The 25,638-nt window shown below is 40.7% G+C and overlaps 2 protein-coding genes across 4 annotated transcripts in view; both read left to right on the top strand.

Moving 5' to 3' along the window:
• LOC109928509 (storkhead-box protein 2) overlaps positions 1-21,920 on the top strand; it is a 292,089-nt gene extending 270,169 nt beyond the window's left edge. For 2 of the 3 annotated variants that reach the window (XM_020528489.2, XM_048595325.1), the window contains exons 3-4: positions 14,503-16,744; positions 18,991-21,920. In XM_020528489.2, coding sequence (XP_020384078.1) covers positions 14,503-16,744; positions 18,991-19,180 — 2,432 coding nt within the window. In that variant the 3' untranslated portion in view covers positions 19,181-21,920. Of the gene's footprint in view, positions 1-13,144; positions 13,218-14,502; positions 16,745-18,990 lie in introns of those variants that run through there. The other variant, XM_048595326.1, reaches the window with a different exon arrangement.
• A 2,294-nt stretch (positions 21,921-24,214) lies between these two features.
• LOC109928402 (cadherin-related family member 2-like) overlaps positions 24,215-25,638 on the top strand; it is a 148,791-nt gene continuing 147,367 nt past the window's right edge. The window contains exon 1 of the mRNA XM_048593969.1: positions 24,215-24,269. Within this exon, the coding sequence (XP_048449926.1) occupies positions 24,215-24,269 (55 nt within the window). The remainder of the gene's footprint in view (positions 24,270-25,638) is intronic.

Genomic DNA, 25,638 nt, shown 5'->3' with positions numbered 1-25,638 from the left:
TCTTCTGTTTGTTCATGACACTATGTTCTCCACACAGCACCCTTTGCCCTTGCACTCGTAGGTATCCACCGTAAGTATATCTCCGCACCTATCGTGAGATTGAAATAAAGTTCTTAAGTGTCTATTGATAAATTCATTATTGAGAAGAATGTTCTCATTTGCAAAATTCTGTTCATTAGTCTAAACATTTTTTAAGCCCTGAAACAAGCATTTGAAGTCATTGTTCCAATTCCGTGTTTATAATCACATGGAGCTCTCAATTAAATGGAAAACTTATTTATCTCATTTGTGATGATGAAAGATTGTGAAATCAGTCATAGAATCATGGAATCCCTAAAGTATGGAAACAGGCCAATCGGCCCAACAAGTCCACACCATCCCTCCGAAGAGCATCCCACCCAGACCCATGCTAACATGAATCCAGTAATAGTCATCAGTAAAATAGCATCACATTTTTTTTTTAAAGTTTACAGTCCCCTTTTTAAAAAAAAAAATGAAAAGTAGGAGATCAAATTGCCTTGATAGCTAGACAACTATCTTTTTGAATTTGCACCCAATTTATGGACACACGTGTCTATCATTTAACAATCCAAGATGACTGCTGACCTTTCCCAAAGGTGTCCCACGACCAGATCCAAAGAGTACCCTGTGTCTCCTGAGAACCCCAGTATGTTGGATCTTCAATTGGTCGAAACCCCAGGAGTCATGGTTTGAAATTTCCACTTGCAAAAGTCCACTCTGACTGAGGCAGCTATATCTTAATATGTGCACTTGTGTCTGTGAACCATAGATTTACGATTTCAGAATCAGCTGCTACTGCCTGCAAAAATAGTAGATGCACATTTGGAGGTGGAACTTGTGATTCTGGACCTACTGCTATTTTTGTTAAGGCAGGAAGCTTCTCCATGTACATGAAAATTTCAGGCCACACTGGTGAAGTAAAGAAGCTTTGCAGTATGTGTCTCTTTTATTTCAACAATCATAGGATATCCTATTTATTACAATTATGAATAGTGGAATTTTTATTGTGTCTCAGGAACTTGTAATTCTAAGGTTTTGGAGTAGATCTGTAGCTCGGGTTGTGGGTGTTGAGGTTGGTTGGCTTGCCGAGCTGGTTTGTTGTTCGGCAGACGTTTCGTTACCGTGCTTGGTAACACCCTCAGTGCAGCCTCTGATGAAGCGACTGTGTGTTTTCCCGCCTGGTTTTTAAACTCTGGGGTCCATTGCGATGGATTGCCTCACTTCCGGGTTTCCTCCGTAGTGGAATGTATATGGGGTCGAGTTCAATGTGTTTATTAATAGCTATATTAAGCATGGTAACGAAACGTCTGCGGAACAACAAATGAACTTGTAATTGTCAAAGGTGCTTTCATAAAAATGAAACTTTTTTTGTGATTTGAAATTCCGACAAACGAGAATGTCTGAGAGCAGCTACAAAGCATATGATGTCTAGAATTTTGGGTGAAACCTGGATCTGATAAACCGTCCTGGATCTAACCTTTTCTGCCAATTCTTGGTGGGGTGAGGGAAGCTGATGAATCTTCATCGTGCCTTCCCCACTGCTCCTTCAACCATTTGATGCAGGGCTTTCTGAAAGAATATTTTGTATTAAGATTTTTCCATCTTGGTGGAACAAACCAATGTCAAACTGGAGGAGTAAGAGGTAGTGAGAGAATCCTGGGATTTCACACGCTAATTAAAAATATAGATTTTTGTTTTTTATCGAGACAGGATGAGGATGCTGGTTATGACCCCACATGCAACAACTGACAACCGCATTCCAGTGCTGGTAATTTTTAGACCATCTGCAATTTTTGTGGACTGAAACCAGCTTCTGAAAAAGATATGGTTCATTCACCTCTGAGGTGTTTGTGTATCAAGTCGGATTCACATCAGTCAATGAGGCAGAAAACAAGATGCCTTTCTTTCTTTCTGTATAGTTTACTGACTCCTCAGTCTTGTAGCTCCATCTGCACTCCCGGTCCCACCTATTTATTAATCAAATAACTCCAGTCAGCTGCTGAATGAGTTGCTTTGTAGAAATTTTTTAAAATAAACCTGCGCAGAGATGTTATTACACACCTTTGGAGCACATGAGACTTGAACCCAGGCTTCCTGGCCCAGACATAGGGAGACTATTACTGCGCAACAAAAGCCCTAGCGATTTGCTGTTTTGACATGATGAGCCATCAGTATAAACCATGCATGACATTGTGAATGGGAATTGTCAGTTTCCTTTTTTTTTTTTTGAAACTCCTTTTTCAATAAACCACCTGAAAGTTAAAAGCCAAATTTTGCTTTTCAGTTTGGATTCTAGATCCATGTTCTGTAGTAATTGTTAGTAACTTCATGAATTAATGTAACACTTGGCAAAAGTATCAGATGTCCTATATGTGAACTGATGTTGCATGAAAGACCTGCTTACCCAACAGCTGTTTTAAAAACAAAAAATTAACTAATTAATGGCCAAGTAGAATAATATTATGTAACTGTGGCATATTGTGAATGAGCAGAATTTGGCTTCTACCCAAATGTTTTTTTAAAAAAAACATTGCAATGTTTGAGATGTACTGCAAATTCCAGATGACTTTTTTTAAATTTATGGCCAACTGACACCACTTATGATTCATTCACATATTGTCAGTGTCAGAGCTTTGTGGTGTAATAACGTGTGTGTGTGTCAGCCAATGGTGAGCTTGTCTTGTAAGTATGGGCTTGCAGCCAAGTGAAGAAAGCAGAGTTGGCAATCATGAATTGAGTTCCATTTAAAGAATTAAGATTACAGGACATGAACAGTAGCACATCAAGGTCTGTTTCACCAAGTCTATGATTGCAGTGACCTGTCTATTACGATAAAAAAACAAATCAAATTGTGGGTGTTTTATGAATCTTCGGGCACAACCAAATAATAGGGTTACATTTTCAAAGTCCTGGAGACTGCACATGTCTTTAAACATGGTGCAGGACCTGGACTACAAAATCCTGCCTCCAATTCCAACACATTCCATTTCACTAGTAGGATGATGTGTTTCAAATTTGAGAGAAACCTAAACTTAACAGGGCCATGTGAACTCAGTGCTGAGTCAAACCAATGTCATTCTCCCTCAAATTAGATTTGAAATTCTACCATGTTGTGATCACAGAGTATCCTTAACTGCCAGATCTTATTAATCCTAGCACAGTACACGTTACTCAATCTAAAATAGCCTGCTCCCAGGTAGGTCTGGGATCTATTGGAATGGGAGTAGGATTTCTATGTATGTGTACTACACATCATTCTGAAAGATTTCCATTAGCAGCTGAACTCCATGAAAATCCAGCCCTGTGACATAATCCTGATCATGCATAGGTACAAATGGAAAGCTTTAAAAGTCCGATGTGTTGCATAGTCTTTTGAGAGAATTTCTTCTTATAATAATTTGAAGTATACATTTCAATGCTATTTCCTTTCCCCTCTGCTTATGTTTGGCTATATGCTAGCAGGATTCTCAAATCCAAGATGTTTTTTCCCTTTATTTTTCCTGCTTTATTTTGTGTGTGTGTGTGTGTGTGTGTGTGTGTGTGTATATACATGTGTTTTGTTTTTCCATAGCACCAGAACTTCTGCAGACAGACATTTTGAAGCAGTTCCGCAATAAAAACACACTGTTGCTTATTCCATTTTATCATTTTAGGTTCAGATTATTTGCAGTAGATTAATTGCAGTTGTTGCATTTCTGGATCTAGGGGCATATTGTAGAAAATCTGTTATTCAGTGCCCTAGATTTTGCAGACAGTGGTGAAGCAAAGACTTGCTGTTTGATCTTGAAAGCTGTCCAAGGTCTAGCTACTTCTATGGCATGGCTGTTCCCATAGTTGGACAGCTCCGCATACAATAGCAATGAGGTTGGCAAACTGGTAAGCAGTCACTGTCAATGAACTATACAGATACAGCAAACAAAGAAGTTGAGTGCACTATTTTAACTAAGGCTCAAACAGACAGCGATAAAGCAAGCTTTCTTGGTAAAACTTGAAACATCTGTGTACAGCAAAATTGAACAGTCTACACTGAGGATGATGGGTTAACCTTCAGGGATGTAGTGTGCTCAACTGGTCTAGAGGCCCATGCCCCAAATTTGCTCGTATGCATTAAAATTGGTTTCATGAAAACTAATAGAGTAATGCTGAAGCGACTGAGGAGAAACATTGAGATAGAGGCAATGACATCTTGTCAGTATCCATTTACAGGGCCAACTTAAACATCACCAGAACTGGCCAGTGCAAGATAGGAGAGATGTAACGCTGTTTGCAACACACATCCATACTGTATGACTGTTCGGTCCAACGTCATCGATTAGCCGTCGTCTATTGATGGAGAAACAATCAACTGATTACTATCACCACCTCTCTTATGACCCTCCCACATTCAAAATGGTGAATACAATGCGTCTGATCATCAAGCTTTGGGAATTGATGCCATCGCAGCTGTACCTGGAGGCCAATGCCTGGTCAAGTGGCTGACTTAATTCTTTGTGTATCTGTGAGCAAGGAACCATTCCTCAAAACCAAAAATGCTTCCTTTTGAGAGAACAAGGTGTAGAGCTGGATGAACACAGCAGGCCGAGCAGGAAGGCTGACATTTCGGGCCTGGACCCTTCTTCAGAAATGGGGGAGGGGAAGGGGGTTCTGAAATAAATAGGGAGAGAGGGGGAGGCGGATAGAAGGTGCATAGAGGAGAAGATAGGTGGAGAGGAGACACAGGTCAAAGAGGCGGGGATGGAGCCAGTAAAGGTGAGTGTAGGTGGGGAGTTAGGGAGGAGATAGGTCAGTTGAGGGAGGAAGGACAGGTCAAGGGGGTGGGATAAGGTTAGTAGGTAGGAGATGTGAGTGGGGCTTGAGGTGGGAGGAGGGGATAGGTGGGAGAAAGGACAGGTTAGGGAGGCGGGGACAAGCTGGGCTGGTTTTGGGATGCGGTAGGGGGAGGGGAGATTTTGAAGCTTGTGAAGTCCACATTGATACTATTGGGCTGCAGGGTTCCCACGCGAAATATGAGGTGCTGTTCCTGCAACCTTCGGGTGGCATCATTGTGGCACTGCAGGAGGCCCAGGATGGACACGTCATGTGAGGAATGGAAGTGGGAGTTGAAATGGTTCGTGGCTGGGAGGTGCAGTTGTTTAGTGCAAACCAAGCGTAGGTGTTCTGCAAAGTGGTCCCCAAGCCTCCGCTTGGTTTCCCCAATGTAGAGGAGGCCACAACAGGAACAGCGGATACAGTATACCACATTAGCAGATGTGCAGATGAACATCTGCCTGATGTGGAAAGTCTTCTTGGGGCCTGGGATGGGGTGAGGGGGGGAGGTGTAGAGGCAGGTGTAGCACTATTTCTCCACCACCTGGACTAGAGGAAAGGAACTCTCCCATCTTGTAACAATTCTGGAGGAATCTTGCTAGTAATTTTCACTAGAATCCTTCTGAACCATTTGGTGCAACATTTCAACCAGGATCTAATGCCAGATAATCCATGCATCTTCAGAAATGGCCAAGGAGCCACTTCAATGGTGTTTGCAGTTTGACAACTCCAGGGGAAATGCCAAGAACACAACATTAACTTCTACACCATGTTTATTAACCAGATCAAGGCAGTCAATCATGAGGAACTTTGCAAGGTAATGGAAAAATTCAGCTACCCTGAGAGATTCGTCTCCAATTGTTCAACTGTTCCATGATGGCATGCTCGTGCATGTTTTGGATGATGAGTCTTCTGACCCAGCTTCAATCGTGAATGGAGTTGATCAGGACATGAGGTACCATGCTACTTCAGCATTTTTTCTTGTTCTCCACCATGCTGTCTGATACCTTCAATTCTGGTGATCCTGGTGTCAAAATCTTACATATGGACATGAAGGTGCTCAATCTGATACAATTCCAGACAAAGACCAAGGCCTCTAAAGTCATAGTTCACAATTTCCTGTTTGCCGATGCCTGACTGTGTGCAGTAGCCACGGGTTCAGAAGTGGAGATGCGTTTATTTTCTGTTGCATGTGATAACTTCAGCCTTACAATCCGCATAAAGGAAACAGAGAGTGCACCAGCTTCTTGCAGGAAACCTTTATCTTGGACCCAAGACCGTGACCAGAGTCTGACATCAGTGTACAAAATTCACTTCCCTCCACAGCACACTTGGTCAAGCTCTCTATATTGATGAAGACACATTGCCAGCACAAGTGTAGCCTTCAGTATATTTTAGACATCAGTCTGTGAATGAAAAGGCTCCAGAGGGATATGGACAAGTGAGTGGGCAAAAACTTTGATAGATGGAATATAACGTGGCAAAATGAGGTGGTGCCTCTTGGCTACATGAGCCATGTCTCCTCTACATCAGGCCCTTTACTCTTCCTGCCTCTGAGCCAGTGTAGGCAGTATCAGAAATAAAGTAACTCCTCAGTAATGTGAACAGTAGATATGTCATACATAATGTACAACATAGATTGAGTGGGCAAAAGACTTGCAGACAGAATATAATGTGGGAAAATATGAGGTAATGTATTTCAGCAGGAAGATTCGGAGCTGAAAATAATTTAAATAGGGAAAGACTGCGGAAAACTATAGTGCAGAAGGATTTGGGATCTTCATGCATAAACTGCAAAAAGCTAGCATCCAAGCTTAGCAAGTAATAGAGAAGACAAATGGAATAGTGATTTTTTTTTTTATATCCATTCCCTTTAAAATAAAAGTAGGGAGGATTTGCTAAACCTATGCAAGGCACCAGTTAGACCACACTTCGAATACTTATTAACAGGATTTTGGGCCCCTTTGGCAAAGAAAGATATACTGTAATTGGAGACAGTCCAGAGAAGGTTCACTAAGTTGATATGTGGTGACTGCCCAGTGAGGAGAGGGTGAGTAGAATTGGGCCAGAGGCCTTTTCTTAGGAATATAGAAGAATGAGAGGCCACCTTATCGATTCAATCTAAGATTCTCCCGGAACTTGACAGGGTAGATGCAGAAAGATTGTTTCCCCTTGTGGGAGAGTCTAGCCCCAGACAGAATAATCTCTGAATAAAGGGGTCACATACTGAAAACCGAAATGAGGAGGAACTTCTTCTCTGGAGGTTATGAATCTGTGGAATTCTCCTACTGCAGAGAGCTGTTGAGGCCTTGTCTATCACTGCCTTTAATACACTTCATGACAAACTTTCATCCATAAGGGAAAGTTGTGGAGAAAGGCAGGAAAGCAGAATTGAGGAATGTACTGGTGTCCCGACAAGAACCTTAACTGCTTTCACTTCAGAAGCTCCTGAAGATCAGGCGGCAGGGCTGATCAAGTATCCAGACTACAGTGAGACAGTCCTAACAGAATTGGGCTGATCATGTAGCGAGAAAGCCTCCACTTTGTGATTGAGTGTGAGGCAGATAGAAATGCAAGGAGAGCAAATCCCAAGCCAGCAACTCATCCGAGACTCAACTGTCTGCAGCATCCTGTTCCATTTGCAGCAAAATCTTCCAACCCTAACAGGCACCTGTGCACCCTGGGCCCCTAACCAGATATCCCAGGTGATGGGCATGGTCACCTTCACCTCAAAGGCTGAATAACAGGGAAGAAAAACACATGGCAAAATGAACCACTATGATTGGAATTAAGTTAAAAGCTAAAACAAAAGCAAATAAACTTAACAAAAGAAAAGATTTAAACATGTTTAAATTCCTTCATGGGCTGTCACTAGCTAGGCCAGCATTTTTATTTAAAAACCAAAAGAACCTCTGAGTTCTGAGGAAGGGTCACTGGACTCAAAATGTTAACTCCTGATTTTTTTTTTCTTCTTCACAGATGCTGCCAGACCTGCTGAGCTTTCCCAGCAACTTCTGTTTTTGTTCCAGCATTTTGTGCCCATCCCTAATTGCTCTAGGCATTGGTTAACAGTTATTTCTGAATCACTCCAGTCAGGAGATGTAGCATTATGTAAAGTGCTGTTGGGGAGGGATCTCCCACATTTTGACCCAGTCACACTGTAAGGAAAGACAATATATTTCCATGCCAGCATGTTGTGTAGCTTGAAGGGATGTGGTGATTGTTATCTATGCATTTGCAACCCCTATCATTTTTTTAGGTGTTAGCAATAATGGATTCAGAAGGTACTGTTGAGCCTTGGTAAGTAGCTGTGGGGCATCTCGTAGATGGAGTAAACGCCACTGCTACTGTGCGCTGGTTTTGAAGGAGTTAGATGGGGTGTTAATAAAGCTGGATGTTTTGTCCTAAATGATGTTACTTTACTTAAGTGTTCGAACTGCACCCTGCAGGCAATGAAAAGTACTCTGTCATATTCATAACTTGTGCTTTTCATAGATGGTGAACAGGCTTTGGAGAGATGGGAGTGAGTTGATTGATTGATTGATTTGTAACAGAATTCCGTGCTTCTGGTCTACTTTTGTTGTCTTTTCAGAGGACATTAGAGAGTTGTGACATGTAGACCATACAAGTAAGCATGACATATTTCCTTCTCATAAAGACAATTGTGAACCAGATGGGTTACATTTGGAGCACTACGTACAATTCTGGTCACCCTGTTATAGGAAGCATACTGTTAAACTGCAAAGGGTGCAAAAAAGATTTACAAGGATGTTACCAAGTTTGATTTATAAGGAGAAGCTGGATAGGCTGGAGATAGTAGGAACTGCAGATGCTGGAGAATCTGAGATAACAAGGTGTAGAGCTGGATGAACACAGCAGGCCAAGCAGCATCAGAGAAGCAGGAAGGATGACGTTTCAGGCCTAGACCCTTCTTCAGAAATGATTCATTTCTCTTCTTCATTTCAGAAGAAAGGTCTAGGCCTGAAACGTCATCCTTCCTGCTTCTCTGATGCTGCTTGGCCTGCTGTGTTCATCCAGCTCTACACCTTGTTATCTCTGGATAGGCTGGATCTGTTTTCCCTGGAGTGTAGGAGCTGATGGGTGATCTTATTGAAGTTTATGAACTTATGACCGTAATGTGAATGGCCAAGATCTTTTCCCCAAGGTAGGCGAGTCCAAAACTAGAGGGTAGATGTTTTAATATGAGAGGCGACAGATTTAAGAGCAACCTGAGGGGCAACTTTTTCATGCAGATGGTGATTCGTATGTGGAATGAGCTGCCAGAGGAAGTGGTAGAGATGGGTACAATCACAACATTTAAAAGACATTTGAACAGGTACGTGAATAGGAAAGGTGGAGAGTGATTCGGGCCAAATGCAGGCAAATGAGACTTATTCAAGTTGGGATACCTAGCCAGCATGGAGGAGTTGGGCCAAATGATGTTTTCTTGTGCTGTATGACTGTGCCTCAAATTGACTGGTTACATGGGTCACCATTTGCTTCATTCCAGATTTTAGTGGATTCAAAGTTCATGGATGCAAATGATAATGGGTTTTGAAACTTTGTCCCCAAAACAATAGGCTGAGGCCCTGGATATCTAGTCCAGTGACATTATTACCATGCCACTATCTCTCCAGCATGTCTTTTAAAAACCTAGATATGCCTCAGCCAACAAGTTGCAAGTTGGTTTATAAAAACAAAAATTCTCAGCATGTGAATGGAAGTTTTGGTCAGTTTAATTGGTTTTGATAGATTGCAGTCTGGGGGTGCCTCAACAGCATATCTTATGGACGAGTGTAAAATCATACAAAGCAACTTCTAGATTTCCATTTCTCCGGTGCAGACTCTACAGCTGCTGCCTTTTTCTTTTGCTGGAATGTTGATAGCAATCACAACAGATTCACTGTCATTATCACAGCAAAATCTGGTCCACTATGTTTTGTTTTGAGGTGTCAATTTTTAGTATGTAGTACTTAGTAATCAACACTGCCGCTACGCCACAAGCCCTCACAGAATTGCTTTTCCAACCCGTGAGATTAAATGCTTTGATTCTCCCTGTGTCCAGGAATATATTTATGTCCTCGCTGTCCATCATGGGATTGCTAGGTACATAAGAACACCCTGGAAAATTTCCACCATTGTAATCTGTTGTGGCTGATTTACTAGATGCACTTGTAATAATTGTGCTTTTCCACATTGTGCAAGGCCAGTGCAGGATTCAGACGCATGAGTCTCATGCAGGCTGCTGTACATCAAAGATAGATTTGCTGCATTCATTAAAAGGGCAGAAATGAATGTTGTAATTTCCAACAATTTTGCCTTCTAGCATTCAGTTGACTGCATGAGATTATATGAATTAGGAAGCAATGGTGCTAGTACAGCTTTTTGCCATTTTATACAAGTTCTTAGAATCTGAAATGCATTGCTTGACACAGCGTTTGGAAGCAGATTCGTTGAAGAGCTTTCGAAGGGAAATTGAGAAACTACTTGAAGGAAAGAACTCAGGGCTGACAACGAATGCAAAGTAGTTTCCAGTGGTGTGCCAGTTTTGGGTCACTTTTTCTGCTTTATACTAATTATTTTGTTTTAAATTTAAAATGTGGAGGTTCCAAGGGATCCGAAAACTGTTTTGACCCAGATGGTGGTGAGTGTCTGAAGTTCACTGCCCTGTTCTGGTGATTTGAGGTGGAAGTACTCAACTCATTTAAAAGGAACCTGGATCTCTACCTGAAGCTTTGAAACCTACAAGACTATGGGCGAGATGCTGTAAAATGGGATTGGAATAGACGGTTAGTTTATTCAGCCGATACAGACACAGTGGGCTGAATGGCCTTGTTAGATGCTATAATATTTCAGTGGTTCTGTGAAAGGAGGATTGGGATGGTTTAGAAAGCTCTTTTCAAATAGCTGCTCAGGTAAGGTGGGATCACGGTCTCATTCTGTGCTGTATCCAAATATTAACTGATAGCACAAAAGTCTGTCGAACCTCTCTGCTTTGTTGCAATAGCCATACAAGTAATGACTTCTAATTAAATAGCATTAATGTAGTAAAGTGCTCCAAGATATTTTGGCAGAATGGTTACCAAACAAACTGATTTTACCCTGATCTGATCATTTTAGTACTAGGCACAGGTAATGGCAAGGGAAATATCTAAGCCAACAAACAGTGCTGCATTTCTATTAGCGTGCCGGTGTTGGAGAAGAGTCTGCAGTATAAATGAGGCATTGCTTGTTCCTCCTGTGGCATAGGTTCCCATCTCACAAACTCCAGCAACTGCTGCAGATGACTAATTTGTTCTAGGATGGGAGAGGGAGACTGAACATCAAGTAAAGAAAAGACTTGCATTTGAGTCATGTTTCACAAATTCTGAAAGTCCAGCAATACGTTATGGCCAGTTAAAAACTTTTGTGAATTGTAATCTCAAATGTGGTAGCTAATTTGTGCACACACCCCACAAACCACAGTGGGGTAATGACCCGATATTCTGTTTTAGTGATTGTTGGTTGAAGGATAGCCTTTGACTAAGACAGCAAAGAGAACCTCCCTGCTCTGTTTTGTTTGAAATGGCACCATGGGATCATAGCTCTGTTTAAATTTCATTGAAAAGATGGTAATGCTGATGGTACAGCACTCCTTCAGTACTGCACTGGAAAGTGCGCGACAGTCTCTGAAGAGGTACTTCAACTCGCCACTTTTAACTCTGCACTGCGAATGATCCTGTCCGATAACATGGCATTAGCCACTTTAAATCTGTACAGTCTTCGTGTGCAAGTGAGACAATCGATTTCCAAAAACCTTATGAAACTGCACAGGGCATCTCCCAATTCCTCTGCCTCTGCCGCATCTGCTGCCAAGATGGGGCGTTCCACTCCCAAGCATCCCGGATGTCCTTTTATTTTGAGGACCGCAACTCTTTACCCCTCCCCAACCTTCAGTGTTCAAAAATGCTCTTGACCGCATCTCTTGCATTTCCCACACCTCTGCCCTCACACCCCCCTCCCCGCCATAAAAACAAAGACAGAATTCCCCTTGTCCTCATGTATCACCCCACTAACCTCCGGATTCAACGTATCATTCTCTGCCACTTTTGCCATCTGCAATCAGACCCCACAACCGAAGATATATTTCCCTCCCCACCCCTATCTGCGTTCCGGAGGGACCGCTGTCTCCGCGACTCCCTCGTCTGCTCCACACTCATACCATCCCCGGCACCTTTCCTTGCAACCACAGGAAGTGCTACACCAGCCCCTACACCTCCCCCCTCCCCTCCTATCTAAGGACCCAAAACAACCTTCCACATCAGACAGGGGTTCACCTGTACATCTGCTAACGTGGTCTACTGCATCCACTGTTCCCAATGTGGCCTCCTCTACATCGGTGAGAACAAGCGGAGGCTTGGAGACCGCTTTGTGGAGCGTCTGCACTCTGTTTGCGACAAACGACAACACCTTCTGGTCGCAAGCCATTTCACCTCTCCCTCCCACTCCCTGGATGACATGTCCATCCTGGGCCTCCTCCACTGTCACAACGACGCCATCCAGAAACTGGAGGAGCAGCACCTCATATTCTGCCTTGGGAGCCCACAACCCAATGGTCTCAATGTGGACTTTACTAACTTCAAATACTCCTCACCCCATGACCAACCCTCCCTCTCATCCCCGCCTCCTTGACCTGTCCGTCTTCTCTCCCACCTATCCATTCCTCCCACCTCCCTGACCAATCCCTACCACTCCCTACCTGCACTCCCCTATCACCATCCCACCTACGTTCTCCAGCCCCACCCCTCCTCTCTCTCTTTATTTCAGAGCTCTCTTCCCCATTTCTGAAGAAGGGTCCTGACCTGAAACGTCAGCTTACCTGCTCCTCTGATGCTGCCTGGCCTGCTGTGTTCCTTCAGCTCCACACGGTGTTATCTCTGACTCCAGCATCGGCAGTTCTTACTATCTCAGAGAATCTTCTATTGTGTTTTAAATTGAAATAGATGTTCCAGTCATCATTGGAATAGCGAAGCTAAACTTTTGAAATTTTGTTTCTGGTTTTCACGTGAGTGGTGACTAATTCTTGGCCAGTAACAAGTTGCTAGTGGTTCCTGATTTCTTGTCAAAGTGACTGTTCTTGATATGTGAGTCTTTGATGGTGACTGTTTGGAGATCACTGAAAGTACCTGATCCTTCAGTGAACCAAGGTCCGCACATACTTTTTGCAGATAATATTTAAGAGTGAAACCTCTATCTGAGTTTCTTTTTAACATGTCTCTCCCTAAACCTAGATCACTAAGTCGAGTTGTAACTACTACAGCTCTGTCCTGGATGAGATCAGCACAGACCAAGAATTTAAAATGAACCTTGTTAATCTGTGAATCAGCACTACACTACGGAGGGAGGATAGGGTGAGATTTTGCACTGTGTTTAATTAAATCATACGTGCATTGTTTATAAATGCATCCATCATTTTACTACATTGCAAGGCTCTACTCATGGTCTGAACATGAGCAAAGATCAGAGATCGAGGCTTAACACTGTAAGGTCACCTCTGCAGTCCATGCTTCCGTCTTGACTAGGAGCCTCACACCATTCAATTTTCATCATCACAGAGGAAATCTTCCCCTGTGGTGTGTTCACTCCAGCAGCTGCCAAAACCACCCCCCCCCCCCCCCCACCTACCCCCACCCAGCCACACTTATTTTTCATTCACATTTTCTTTCCTGCTTTCAGTTTCCCTGGATTGTGCACACTGTTTCCTAACCTGCTCCCATTGCCAGTTCTTGAGCCAGCCACCAGACATGTAAGCGCATCTCTGGGTGACTGAACCGCCCCCAGTTTTCTCTCACTGCTCTTTAGGAAGTGCTTGGCCTTTGCTTGATGGCTTGTCCAATGTGAATCAAATGTTTTAAACCTCCTTGATGGGAAATTCCGTACAGGGATACAGCTACACCACAACCTCATGACAAAACATCATCTTTCACCAGAGCTCAAAGAATTGCTAACAGTCTGATTTGTTAACTCTTTCCAAATCTGCACATTCTGTCTAACAGCTTTTTTTTCAACTTCAGATCTTGTCTTAAACTCCATTGAGAAATGAATTTTAAGCAAGAAAAATTAAAATCTTCCCTCTTGTTCACTTATTGCTTATCAAAACCTGTCCCACAACATTCAGAAAATTAAGGCAACATGGGACATGAGTATTACGATGTTTTCCATCATCATTTTGTACCACCTTGCAGCTCATTCAGCAGGGATTTGTACCCCAGGGCAAGACAGATGGAGTGTCCTTTTTTTTTTGACTGACTGTGCTGGAACAGCCCAGTGCCTTGAGTGAAAAATAAAGTAACTAGTTCTCTATGTGGTTACCATATCTGTTACCAGGCACAATTGCTGTATGGATTCAGATTCTTAGCCTTGGATATGTAGTGAAAACAATAGTTGTTATTTTACCAAGTCAGCATTCTGTAATTGTTCTCATTAATAATGAATCTCGTGAAGATTTTGTACTGAACTGTGATATTCACTATACAAGTTGAGTAAATTACATTAAAGATCAGTATTATTTAAATGCATAAAATCATTTAAATAAGTGATTTTTAATGTTTCAGTAGAACCTGAGGCTTTACAAATTAATAACTTATTAAACTGTAATAATTCTTGTTTAACCTTTCCTATTCTTTTAACTTGTAGGGGTCCCTACGCCTAGTCAAGAAATCCTTCGCCATACTTTGAACATGCTTGTTAGAGAGCGGAAAATTTACCCAACTCCTGATGGATATTTCATTGTAACTCCTCAGACTTATTTTATCACCCCTTCTCTCATTAGAACAAATAGCAAATGGTACCATCTAGATGAAAGGATACCTGACCGGTCTCGATGTACTTCACCACAACTTGGGACTATAACTCCATCTAACTCTGGCTGCCTCCGAGACCGAGCCCATCACAGAAACCACTGTGATTCTTGCAATTGCTTTAGAGAAGAGTTCCACAATCACTCATCCACTCTACAGAAAAGATCGACGAAGGAATGTAAAGATTCCTATTGCCCTCCTTCTTTCAGCCAGATGCCAGTAACCCAGACTGAGAAAAGCAGGAGTACAGTTAACTGTTCGTACAAAACTGAAACATTGCCAAAACCCAAGGATGGAGAAAAACAGTCCAAAAAGTTTGGTTTGAAATTGTTCAGATTGAGCTTTAAAAAGGACAAGTCGAAACAGTTAGTGAATTTTTCAGCCCAGTTCCCTCCTGAGGAATGGCCACTGCGTGATGAGGACAATCCAACTTCCATACCAAGGGAAGTGGAACAGGAGATAATCAAACGCATTAATCCAGACCTGACTGTGGAAAATGTCATGAAGCACACAGCGCTAATGAAGAAGTTGGAAGAAGATAAGGCCCACAGAAATAAGGCAGGATCATCTGCCCAGCACAGCGGCAAGAGCAAAAAAAGTAGAAGTCACAAGAAGTCCCATGGTAAATCCCGGTCACACAGCAAGTCCAGGGCTCCAAAAGGGGAACAATCAGAAGATACCCATCTGGATGTCACAGAATCCAGAGAATATGAGTTTTATGATCCAATTACCAGATCCCCATGTGAAAAAAGTACCACCATAGAAACGAAGGGTGATAATGGCTTTATCTCGCATGATAAAATGAACGTGGTTGAATCTCATTTTCCTGTGACCCCGGAGTGGGATGTGTCTGGTGATCTTTACAAGCGAAGGATGGAGAGCCGATTTCATGAACATTCTCGGGAAAGTTTGCAATCCAAGGTTCATCGGAGCCACAGCCATACTCAAGACAGAAAATCAAGAACTGATAGGACCAGCAAGGCTAAGGAGAGGTCTAGGTCAGTGGATAATTCTAATCGACTTCTTGGCGCAACTTTGTCAGGTACAGCAGAAGAGTTGCAAGAATGCAGCTTGGATGAAAGCCAGTCAAATAATAACAAATTACGTTCTTCCAAATTACTAGGTCACCACAGACCCGGACTGTCATCGCATTCAAATCATATTACTGAGCCAAGCATACCAGAATGTGTTAATATTGATGATTCAGCAACATATAGTGAAGCCTGCAATCCAGTGGAACACGCAAGACTTGGAGATGGTTTGCCCAAAAACGATGAACCTAACTGTGCTACCGATGCAAAAGCTGATTACTTTCAATGTAATGCACCCAAGGAGACTGTTCAGGCTGTGTCTTCTCCATCAGCTAAATGTAATGATGAGTGTCTGTTTAAAGATTATGATACTTTAACCTTGTCAGATGGTGTCAAGAAGCTGTCTCCTTTGGATGGGTTCTTGAAATACCCACCTATCGAAGAGAATGTGAATGGACAGCTTGAACAATTGTCACTACAGCAGAAGCATTATCCTGAAACGATGGATATGAACAGCGTTAATTTGCCGGTAGCTGGGCAATCATCTACCCCATCATTGCCAAATGGACAAGTATTTAAATCGCAGTCAGAAATTCAATCTGTAAATCACATGGAGAATAATTATCAGGAATCCACTTTGTATGAATCACAACATAACAAACCATCGGAAGTGCTTCACCCAGACTGTGAGAACTTTGTTGGTTTAACAAGCGTGGCACAATCACTGCCTGTTCTACCGGGGCAGGAGGATGAAACAGGACATCAGGAGTCTTCCTTTGACTATTACAATGTGTCTGATGATGACTCGGAAGATGGGACCAACAAAAACCAAGAGGAGGGTAAAAGCCGAGATGATGGTGGGACTGTGCAGTGGTTGTTGGAACGAGAGAAAGAGAAAAATCTCCAGAGAAAGTTTGAAAAGAACCTAACTCTTCTGAGCCCAAAAGAGAGTGACAACAGTACCAGCCAGAAAGCTTTGCATTCTGCTCGATTGGATAGTGTGGACAGCAGCAGTATCACTGTAGACAGTGGATTTAATTCTCCACGGTAAGCAAGAAAATAAATCCAAACAGCCATTCGTTTGAGACTTGTAGTACGTTTTTCATCTTGTGCTGGATTATTTCATGTACTGGACTTTGAAAGTAGCTAACACAAGTAAAACATGTAAACTATAGGAATAAAAATTTTGGTTTTGGCCTTGCACAAAGTGTGATTTACTCTAACAGTATATTTTATATTTTGTAGATGCTTTTAAGCTGTATTGAGAATTTTATAAACCAACAAGTAGCTTTCTCTCACCAGAAAAGGGAGATTATGAAGCGATTTGGTGTAAATGGTCTAGACATCCAGTGATGCAGGTGCATGGGGACAGGAGTGAGGAGAGACGCGGATCTTAAATCCAACCACAGCAGCTGGCTGACTTTAAAAAATCAATTAATAAATCTGGGATATAAAAAATAGTCTCAATGGTGACCTTGACAACCATTGATTAATACTAAAAATCCATCTAGTTCATTAATTAAGGAAGGAGAGCTTCTGTCCTTACTTGGTCTGGCCTTTTTGTATGACTCAAACCCACAGCAGTGTGGTTGATTCTTAACTGCTCTCTAAAATAACCTAGCAAGTCACTCAGTTCGAGGGAATTAGGGGAACAAAGTTGGCATCTCATCAAAGAATATAAAGAAAAGTTCCTATGAGGCAATATTCTGACTTTTTGCTCCTGGTTCAAACTTTTTCCTCTGGCCATGGAAAGTGTTTGTCATCCCAAATAGTTCGAAACACTTGCGCTGTGCACTCCCAAAATTCCAGTATAATTTTCAGCAATGGTTACTTCCTGTCTGAAGTAATATATTAGAATACCAATCCTCTTTAAGTTGAAAGAAAGTTGAAACAAATTACACAGAAACTCAGAAACATTTAGTGTATTGCAGTGAAATTAGTAACTGTCAGTCATTATGCAACAGAGTATTATCTAATAATTAGGGCGGCACAGTGGGTCAGTGGTTAGCACTGCAGCCTCACTGCACCAGGGACCTGGGTTCAGTTCCACCCTTGGGCGACTATCAGTGGTGTTTGCACATTCTCCGTGTCTGGATGGGTTTCCTCTGGGTGGCTGGGTTTCCTCCCATGGTTAAAAGGTGTGTAAGTTTGGTGGCTTGGCCATGCTAAATTACCCCATAGTGTCTAGGGGTGTGTACGTTAGGTGCATTAACCATAGGAAATGCAGGATTGGAGGGATAAGGTAGGGGAATGGGCCTGGATGGGATGTTCTTCAGAGATGCTGGTGTGGACTTGTTGCGCCGAATGGCCCATTTCCACACTGTAGGGATTCTATTCTATTCCAATTTGTCATCAGTTTCTCCTGCTTTAAGATTATCCTCAGTTTAACTAAAAAGTCTCTGATGATTTTCCAATTTTGTGTTGAATTTTACCCTATTATTGTAATTGATCATCTGAGTAAAACTGCCTATTTAGCATAAAAATTATGGACTATTTTAATGCTTTGAATACATGCCCAACATTAACTGGTCTAAGATTCCATGTGCTTGGCCCATTTGTATTGGAGCATGCAAGAGGGTGAGGGGGTGGGGGGAAGAAATCTCATGCGAATGAGCTGGAATTACTCCAGGTTGGTGCAAACGCAGTTCTAATCCACTGTATCATCTGGGCCTACCTCACCTAAATGTGAAGCAGGAGGAACTGAGGGGAGTGTGCCTGCATTAGTTTTGATTTTAATGATAAATTATCGTAGTGGTCCCTCTTTCATTCTGACTGTTTGTTTGAATTTAATGCCTTTTTGCTTTGTTGTTTCTTCTAGGCCATTCATGATTGTGATTCTTATGATAACTGTTAGCATTTTCAGCACAAGTTGCAGGTTGAGAAGATTAAAGGTTACATTTTTATATTAAAAGCACAGTCAATTTCATTTAATAAACTGAACATGTACAGCTGTGAAAGATGTACCACTTGTGAAAAATGTGTATGTACTGGTGAAGGATTGCAGTAGAATACTATGTCGTTCTATTCCACCAAGTAACAGCTTCAAATGTAATGCCAAAATCTCTGCATCGTCCTGAGTGTGTCTCCCCAGTTGTTTCCCCACTCCATTGCTAACAAAACTTTGGAAGAGCCATATCAGTTGAAATACACTGGAACTTTATATTTCCTACACAATGGAGACTTCTGGCCTCTTGAGTTGAATTACCCAAGGAGGTCAAAAGTTGTGAAGGATTAAATGTTGTGGCATTAGTGTTTGGAAGCATTAATATTTTTCCATCCATGGTGTCTTTCAGTACTCGTGAAAGTCTGGCCTCTAACACTTCAAGCGTAGTAGAAAGCAACAGGCGTCAGAACCCTGCTCTTAGTCCTGGACATGGAGGCTCGTCAGCATTCAGTTTCCGAACAACTACAGATCCTGCACCAAGTGAACCTGAAAAACTGCAGAAGCCCATGAAGTGTCTAGCTTCCATTACCAGTGTTTGAGCACTGTTAGTCGTAGCTGTCAGCTACAGATTCTGTATCACACCCTCAGCAGTTATACACCTGCACCTCAAATGATTTGAAACACTATGATACTATCAGGCATGCTCCTACATTTAAAAGAAGTGGTAAACTAAATATAGAAGCCATTTATATGATTTGGAGCTTTTTTTCATAAGTACTTATTAATTTTACTTCTTCATCCTTTAGGTATTGAGTGGGTAATGCAGCTTACTGCATGGCATTCGCCTACATCATACTGCATGAAACATCCATTGCGGTTTTGATAAAGAAGAAAAAAAGCACAAATTCGTTTGCACTTCATGACTTTGGTTTCTTGATGGTATTCTATGACAACTTCATGTTTATAAATAATCTTCTTTAGAGCATTACGAAACCAGCAAATAACTGCTGTGATTTTGTGAAACCAGTGCATGTGTTAAATCTGAACAAGCACATACATGACTGTCTTACACACTGAAGATATTATCTTCAAACTTGTGGTCAGTGATTTCCAATAAACATTGTGAAAAGCTATATGGTACCAACAGATACATGTTGCACTATTGAAAGGTAAAATAATGTCTGATTTTTTTATTGTACAAGATTATACATCTCATGTTACTGTACATAAATATTGAAGGTGTCAAAAGCAAACCCTGTAGAAAAAACAATAAAATTGCTACAAGTTTTACAGTTGTGGTAAATCTTATATCAATATGATATGTGAATTTAATGTGCATTGTTTTCTTGTGCAAATAAATATGCTTCAGAGAAAATGCTGAATAAGCAGCTCTCAGATTAAGAAAAAATATTTTTTTGCATGTATGAAGAGAGTTAGTAAGCAGTACATTTGAGGTATTTCAATCACTGCAAGACAAAATTTGAGCAACTCAACACCTCACCTGGATCCCTTTTAAATGTGTTGCTATAAATTGCTCCCTCCTGTAACTGTCTAAAATACTTTCCACACTAGTTTATATATGAGCTTTATAGTGGAACCTTAGCACCCTTGGTTGATGATAGTCTGAGGTCTGACACAGTTTATTATCAAATATTATCAATGAGCATGTATTGCTTAAGTGCGTGATGCCACAGATAAAATGGTACTGGAAAGCTATTTGTCGGATATTGTGGCTCGTGCAGCCTGGTTCTGTGTTTTATTTAGTACCAATTCTAGCACAGTGCCAGGTTCTTCTCTCACTTAATCTAATTTCTAATTTGTGCCCATTACTCGCCTTTTTGTTCTGTGATGCCATTTAAGATATTTACATTACTTCATATTGTGGCTTTTGTTACACCAAAGCTTCTGACGATGCCGCAGTTTCACGTATTGAAAGAATGCTTCAATGTGAAGCTAGACTTCTAGTTTTGCATCTCCATGTTTAAATGGGTTGGGCTTTGTTGTCTTTTCTGCAAATCTTATCCCTCAACAGGTGGGATATTTAAAAGAAAACAGAATAAAACTTCTTAATTGGAAAACCTGCAGTTATTGTTGCTGCAGTAAAATCTGTTAAATCTGCAACGTTGTAACAAAATACTTATCAGGCGTAAAGATGTTCATGGCAGTAATAATACGAGAAGAATTTATATCTACCTTCTTTATAATTTGGTTTGTACGGAAACTATTCCTACAAAAAGGAAGATGCGGTTCTTTTTAAACGGTTTAACTATGAACTGGCAAAGAAAACTTTTTTTTAAAACAAAACTTGCAATGTATATATGTTAAAAAGATAAGTGTGCCTGATCTGTTACATCTACAATAGGATCTTTAATTGAACATTGCAGATGAGATGCGTTATCCTTATGGCAGTGGTCGATCTGAAATAGCCTTCAATGTATGTAACAAAGACGTTTTTCACTGTAGTTAAGATGTTGTTCCTGTTGCACATAACTACCTCCATAAATTTATGAAATGGTAGCAGAACCTCCCAATGTAGCATGATTTTCTATCTTTATGACTTCACCATCCTTGCCCCTCCCTGCCCTGCTTGCTTTCTTTCTTTCTATCTCTGTTACCATCTCATAAATAAGCTTTCACCAGAGTATTGCTTCTGAATTTTTTACACTGGTGCTTTAACTCCTTGAAGCGTGGTTCCCAAACTAACTTCCATACAATAATAGTAATTTAAATTTGATGTCTTGTTTTGAAACATATCAAAGCTCACAAGAGTAGACAACTTTAATGAGGAGATTGCATCAAGTGTTGGTCTATTTTTTACAGATTAAATTCAAAGGAATAAAGTTTTTTTTTCTTGTGAATAACTGAGTGAATTAGTATCAAATTAAGTACAAACGCAAACAGCTTTTTTTCATGCAGAAGGGAGTAGAGCAGCCAAGACTGCCTTGCATAAATATGTTTGCACTGAAAAAAAATAACAAACATTTTTTAAAAATGTGTCTTTCTGGATGCTGTTTAGTTATCCAGTTAGATGTGTTTATATATTGTAAAACTATTTCTTACCAAATTTTGGTTCATGGAATGTCTTCCCTAACGTTACTGGATTATGTTATAGCAGACTATAACAAGCTTGTTTTTGTAAGTGTATTATACTGTAAAAATGTGTTTTGTCATTGCTTAGTACAATAACTTGAACTGTAAACAGGGATTTTTTTTCATGTTCCTTATTTAAAAGTCCCTTTGTGTAAACTGTGTTTCTGTTGTTACTTTGTAGCTTGTGCAGATCTCCCCTTTGGGATTGTGTTATTTACTTTAAAGCCATTAAATAACATGTTTCTTTAACATTTTGAGATTTGTATTTTTTTTCTTAAAAGAACACATGGGTTGTTTATGTCCTAAAACCTATAACATGTTAACGTATTATTAGATCCAACTTGATTTCACTTTCTCTTACTTGAGTATTTCCTGTTATAATTTTGTAATTTCACCACCTCCTTGACTCCAGCATCAATCTTTCTTTTTGTCCTTTTTTTACATTTTGATAGTTTGGAAGTGTGGGTTTTCAACTTGTCACCTCAATATAAAAACTAATGTTACAAATTGGTCACATGTTACAACATCAGCCCAATTGGTGTAATTTAATTCACTTGATCTTTTTCTAGAACAGTTGGTCTGAAATGACATTTACAGTAATGCAATAACTTGAAAATATACTCTGTGTACTCCAGTCAGCTTAAGTGCAATTTCTAATTTTTAGAGAGAATGCAACATAAGCTATAACAAGTGTGTGGTGTAACCTGTAATTTAGTTCCTCATGCATACAGCCTCTCACTTTTTTAAGTTTTTGTTTGAAGAAAAGCTAGGAATGGAAAGTGGTAGAAGTTTAAAGTATTCCATCATTATAAGTGATTTGATTATTTAACAGCTTCAGTTTGACCTGGAAAATTAGCAACATTGTACATACTGAGGTTTCACCATCTATATGAAACCTCAACTTTGGATTTAAAAAATTGAACAAGTGTTTGGAAAAATATTCTGCAGCCTTCAAGTCAAAGTGTTTAATACAGATATTCAACTTAAAATGCTTGTGTATATGTTACTTTTCTGAATGTGAGATAGTGGTTCAAGAAATCTAGAAGGTACTAGTTTGCATATTTGAAATTCTAGTTAGGGGGGGGAAACTGATTGACTTAAAAACATTTCTGGAAGTATTTTAGAACTGTATGAGAATCTGAAGGCCCCATTATGAGATCACATTCACTAACTATGAAATAGCAGCGATTACATGTAAAACAGGCTAGTGCTATGAACGTGGCCTATCATTGTAGTTTACAAGGGTTTTGTGTTGAGCGTGCAATAAAATGCTTGCACTTCATATCATGTTTAAGATCTAACTGGATTTCATATGGCAGTGTGTGCAATAAGTCAAGAATATGGTCACTCTTCCAATCTCTGTAATTCTGTTCCTAATTCTGTTTCCTTTTCCTTCCCTCTGTGCCATAATCTTTTTTTTTCCCACAAACTTGCCTATCTTCCTGTTTCTTTTCAGAGGGAAGTTGGTGGCTATTTTGTGCTGGGGCAAGGAAGTTCAAATGACCATGTGCTGGTGTCTTACAGATACGAGGCTGGAAAAGCACAGTGGGTCAGACAGCATCCGAGGAGTAGGAAAGTCAATGTTTCAGCCCGAAACCCTCCATCAAGACTGGGGCTGCATTTGTATTTTTCTTTATTCCCAGATGTAAAAAAAAAAGCCACTTAAAAAAAAAAAGGATCCATTTTAAATTTAGTATTTTGGTTTATCCAGTGCAATGCTTGGAAAAAGACAATACATACTTTATGACTTGGAACATGATAGGACTCTGTTTCAATCAGTTATGTAGATCTAAATTGCAGCAGGGATTAGAACTACCAAAGAAGGTGCATTGTCAACACCTTTTAATATATGGAAGCCAATTACCAGTTCTGATTTGTAATGATGCTGAAATAGCCAATTTTTAAATCTTGTGAGTTCTCATGGGAAATTTAATATCTGAAGTTCACAGATAAAAGTATAGAACATTTTATTTAAGCTAACTATCTTCAACAGTTGGGTCAGAGAATGCTAAATCAGGATTGCCAATTTATTTTAGAAATACACACATGCAGAAAGATGATACTTGCACTGTGGGAGAAAAATTGAGTTTCACAGGAGTGTGAAAATAGAGAGGAGAAAAATCGGTGAATGATCTGCAACAGCTGACACCACCAGCCTAAACCTGGCCAGGAAACGGACTTCCTAAGCACAGCATGACGTAGGCATATCAGTTGTGAGGTTCGCTTGAATAGAACAACTTAATAAATTGTAGAAGTTCCCTCAGCTTTACAAACCCAATTGCTTACCACAAAATCTCCATTCCTTTTCCTTTACTTCTGTCCTTTGCTTCACCACCCCCCTCCCAATTCTTACCCAATGTGCTTTTAGCTGAAAGGCCCATGTTTGTAAATTCTGTTCTTTAAACCTCCTTCCTTATGAATTTAGGGATTCTTTAGAATTCACCTTTTGACTTTGTTTATGGTCTTCCATCTCCAGATGTTGTGCTGTTGCTTTGGACTCATACTGTTGCCTTTGAAATAGAAAATTTGAGCTTGGGTCCGCAATGATGTACCAGTCTGAATCTGAGAGAGCACAGTATTTGGGTTACCTTGCTTCAGGTGATCAGTTAAGCAAACCACACCTCTCCTTTGGGATGATAATAATGGATCCCTGTTGCAATTAGGGAAGATTGGAGTCCTTGGTAACACTTGTTGCTCCATCAAAGTCATTAAAATAGCCTGTGTGTTCATTCATTGGCATAGATAGAGGATGAAGCTCTGAGCCTTCACTCCATTCCGAGAGCAGAGACGTCTCTGCTTAGGTAGTGGATAAAGAGAGAACAAAGCTTAGAGTCCTTACTCCAGGAGAGGAGGTACTTGGACTGTGGGGCACACCTCTACCTAGGGCCCAGCATGAAGAACAAAATCAAAAATGTGATAACCCATTTAAGGCCCATAGGGAATCACTAATTAATGTCCACAAGCAGCTTCTGGAGTGTGAACAGGCAATAGCTTGCCTAGCTGGAACTAATCACCTGAGCCCTTTTTATGATGGGTCTGCAGAAGCGTCTGTCTTGGGCTGGAAATAGAGCCACTATTTATAGTATACATGTGCTATTTTGGTGTTCAACAGTAAACAATGTTCCTTCCCAGTCAGGTTTCCTGAACTATTACAGTAGGAAAACTAAGTTTAATGATTGGTGACCAGTGAATCTAAACAGTTTAAAACTAGAAAAACATATTATTTGTGAAGAAGAGGTAGCTAATTGGAGTGAATTTTGGCAAAAGGAAGAGAAAATTAAATCATTCATATTAAAATTGAATTATAAAGGGTACCAAAAGAAAATAGAATTAAGTAATGTTGTTACTAGTAAGTTTTATAGCTCAGTTTATTTCATTCCTCGGGAGCACAGCTAGAGACATGTTCATGGCACCAAAGTGTCTCTGCTGTAAAGGGGAGGAGTGAGTAGAAGGGCAAGAGTGATAGAGGGGGAATTCCACAGTCAGGTGATCAGACAGGCATTTCTGCAGCATTCGATAGGACTCCAGGATGGTCTGTTGCCTCACTGGTTCCAGGGTCATAGATAGCATGGAGTGGGTTACAGGACATCCTTCTGGGGAGGGGAATCAGCCAGAAGTCATGATCCACATTGGTTCCTGAAAGCAGATTTCGGGAAGTTAGTAAGGAAATGAAAAAGTAGGACCTTGAGCAGTAATCTCAGGATTATACCCATTGCCATGTGATAATGGGCAAAAGAGCAGGAGGATGAATTGATTGAGATGCATACCTGGAGAAATGGTGTAAGCCAGAGAGCAGCATGTTCCAGAGACATGGGAACAATTCAAGAGGAGGTGGTAGCAGTACAAGCTGGCTTACACCTTAACTAGAGATAGTAGGAACTGCAGATGCTGGAGAACCTGAGATAACAAGGTGTAGAGCTGGATGAACACAGCAGGCCAAGCAGCATCAGAGGAGCAGGAAAGCTGA

Source organism: Rhincodon typus, chromosome 3 (genome assembly GCF_021869965.1).
Source record: "Rhincodon typus isolate 14 chromosome 3, sRhiTyp1.1, whole genome shotgun sequence".
In the NCBI taxonomy this organism is placed as follows: Eukaryota; Metazoa; Chordata; class Chondrichthyes; order Orectolobiformes; family Rhincodontidae; genus Rhincodon; species Rhincodon typus.
This window is presented reverse-complemented; position numbering and strand designations above follow the sequence as displayed.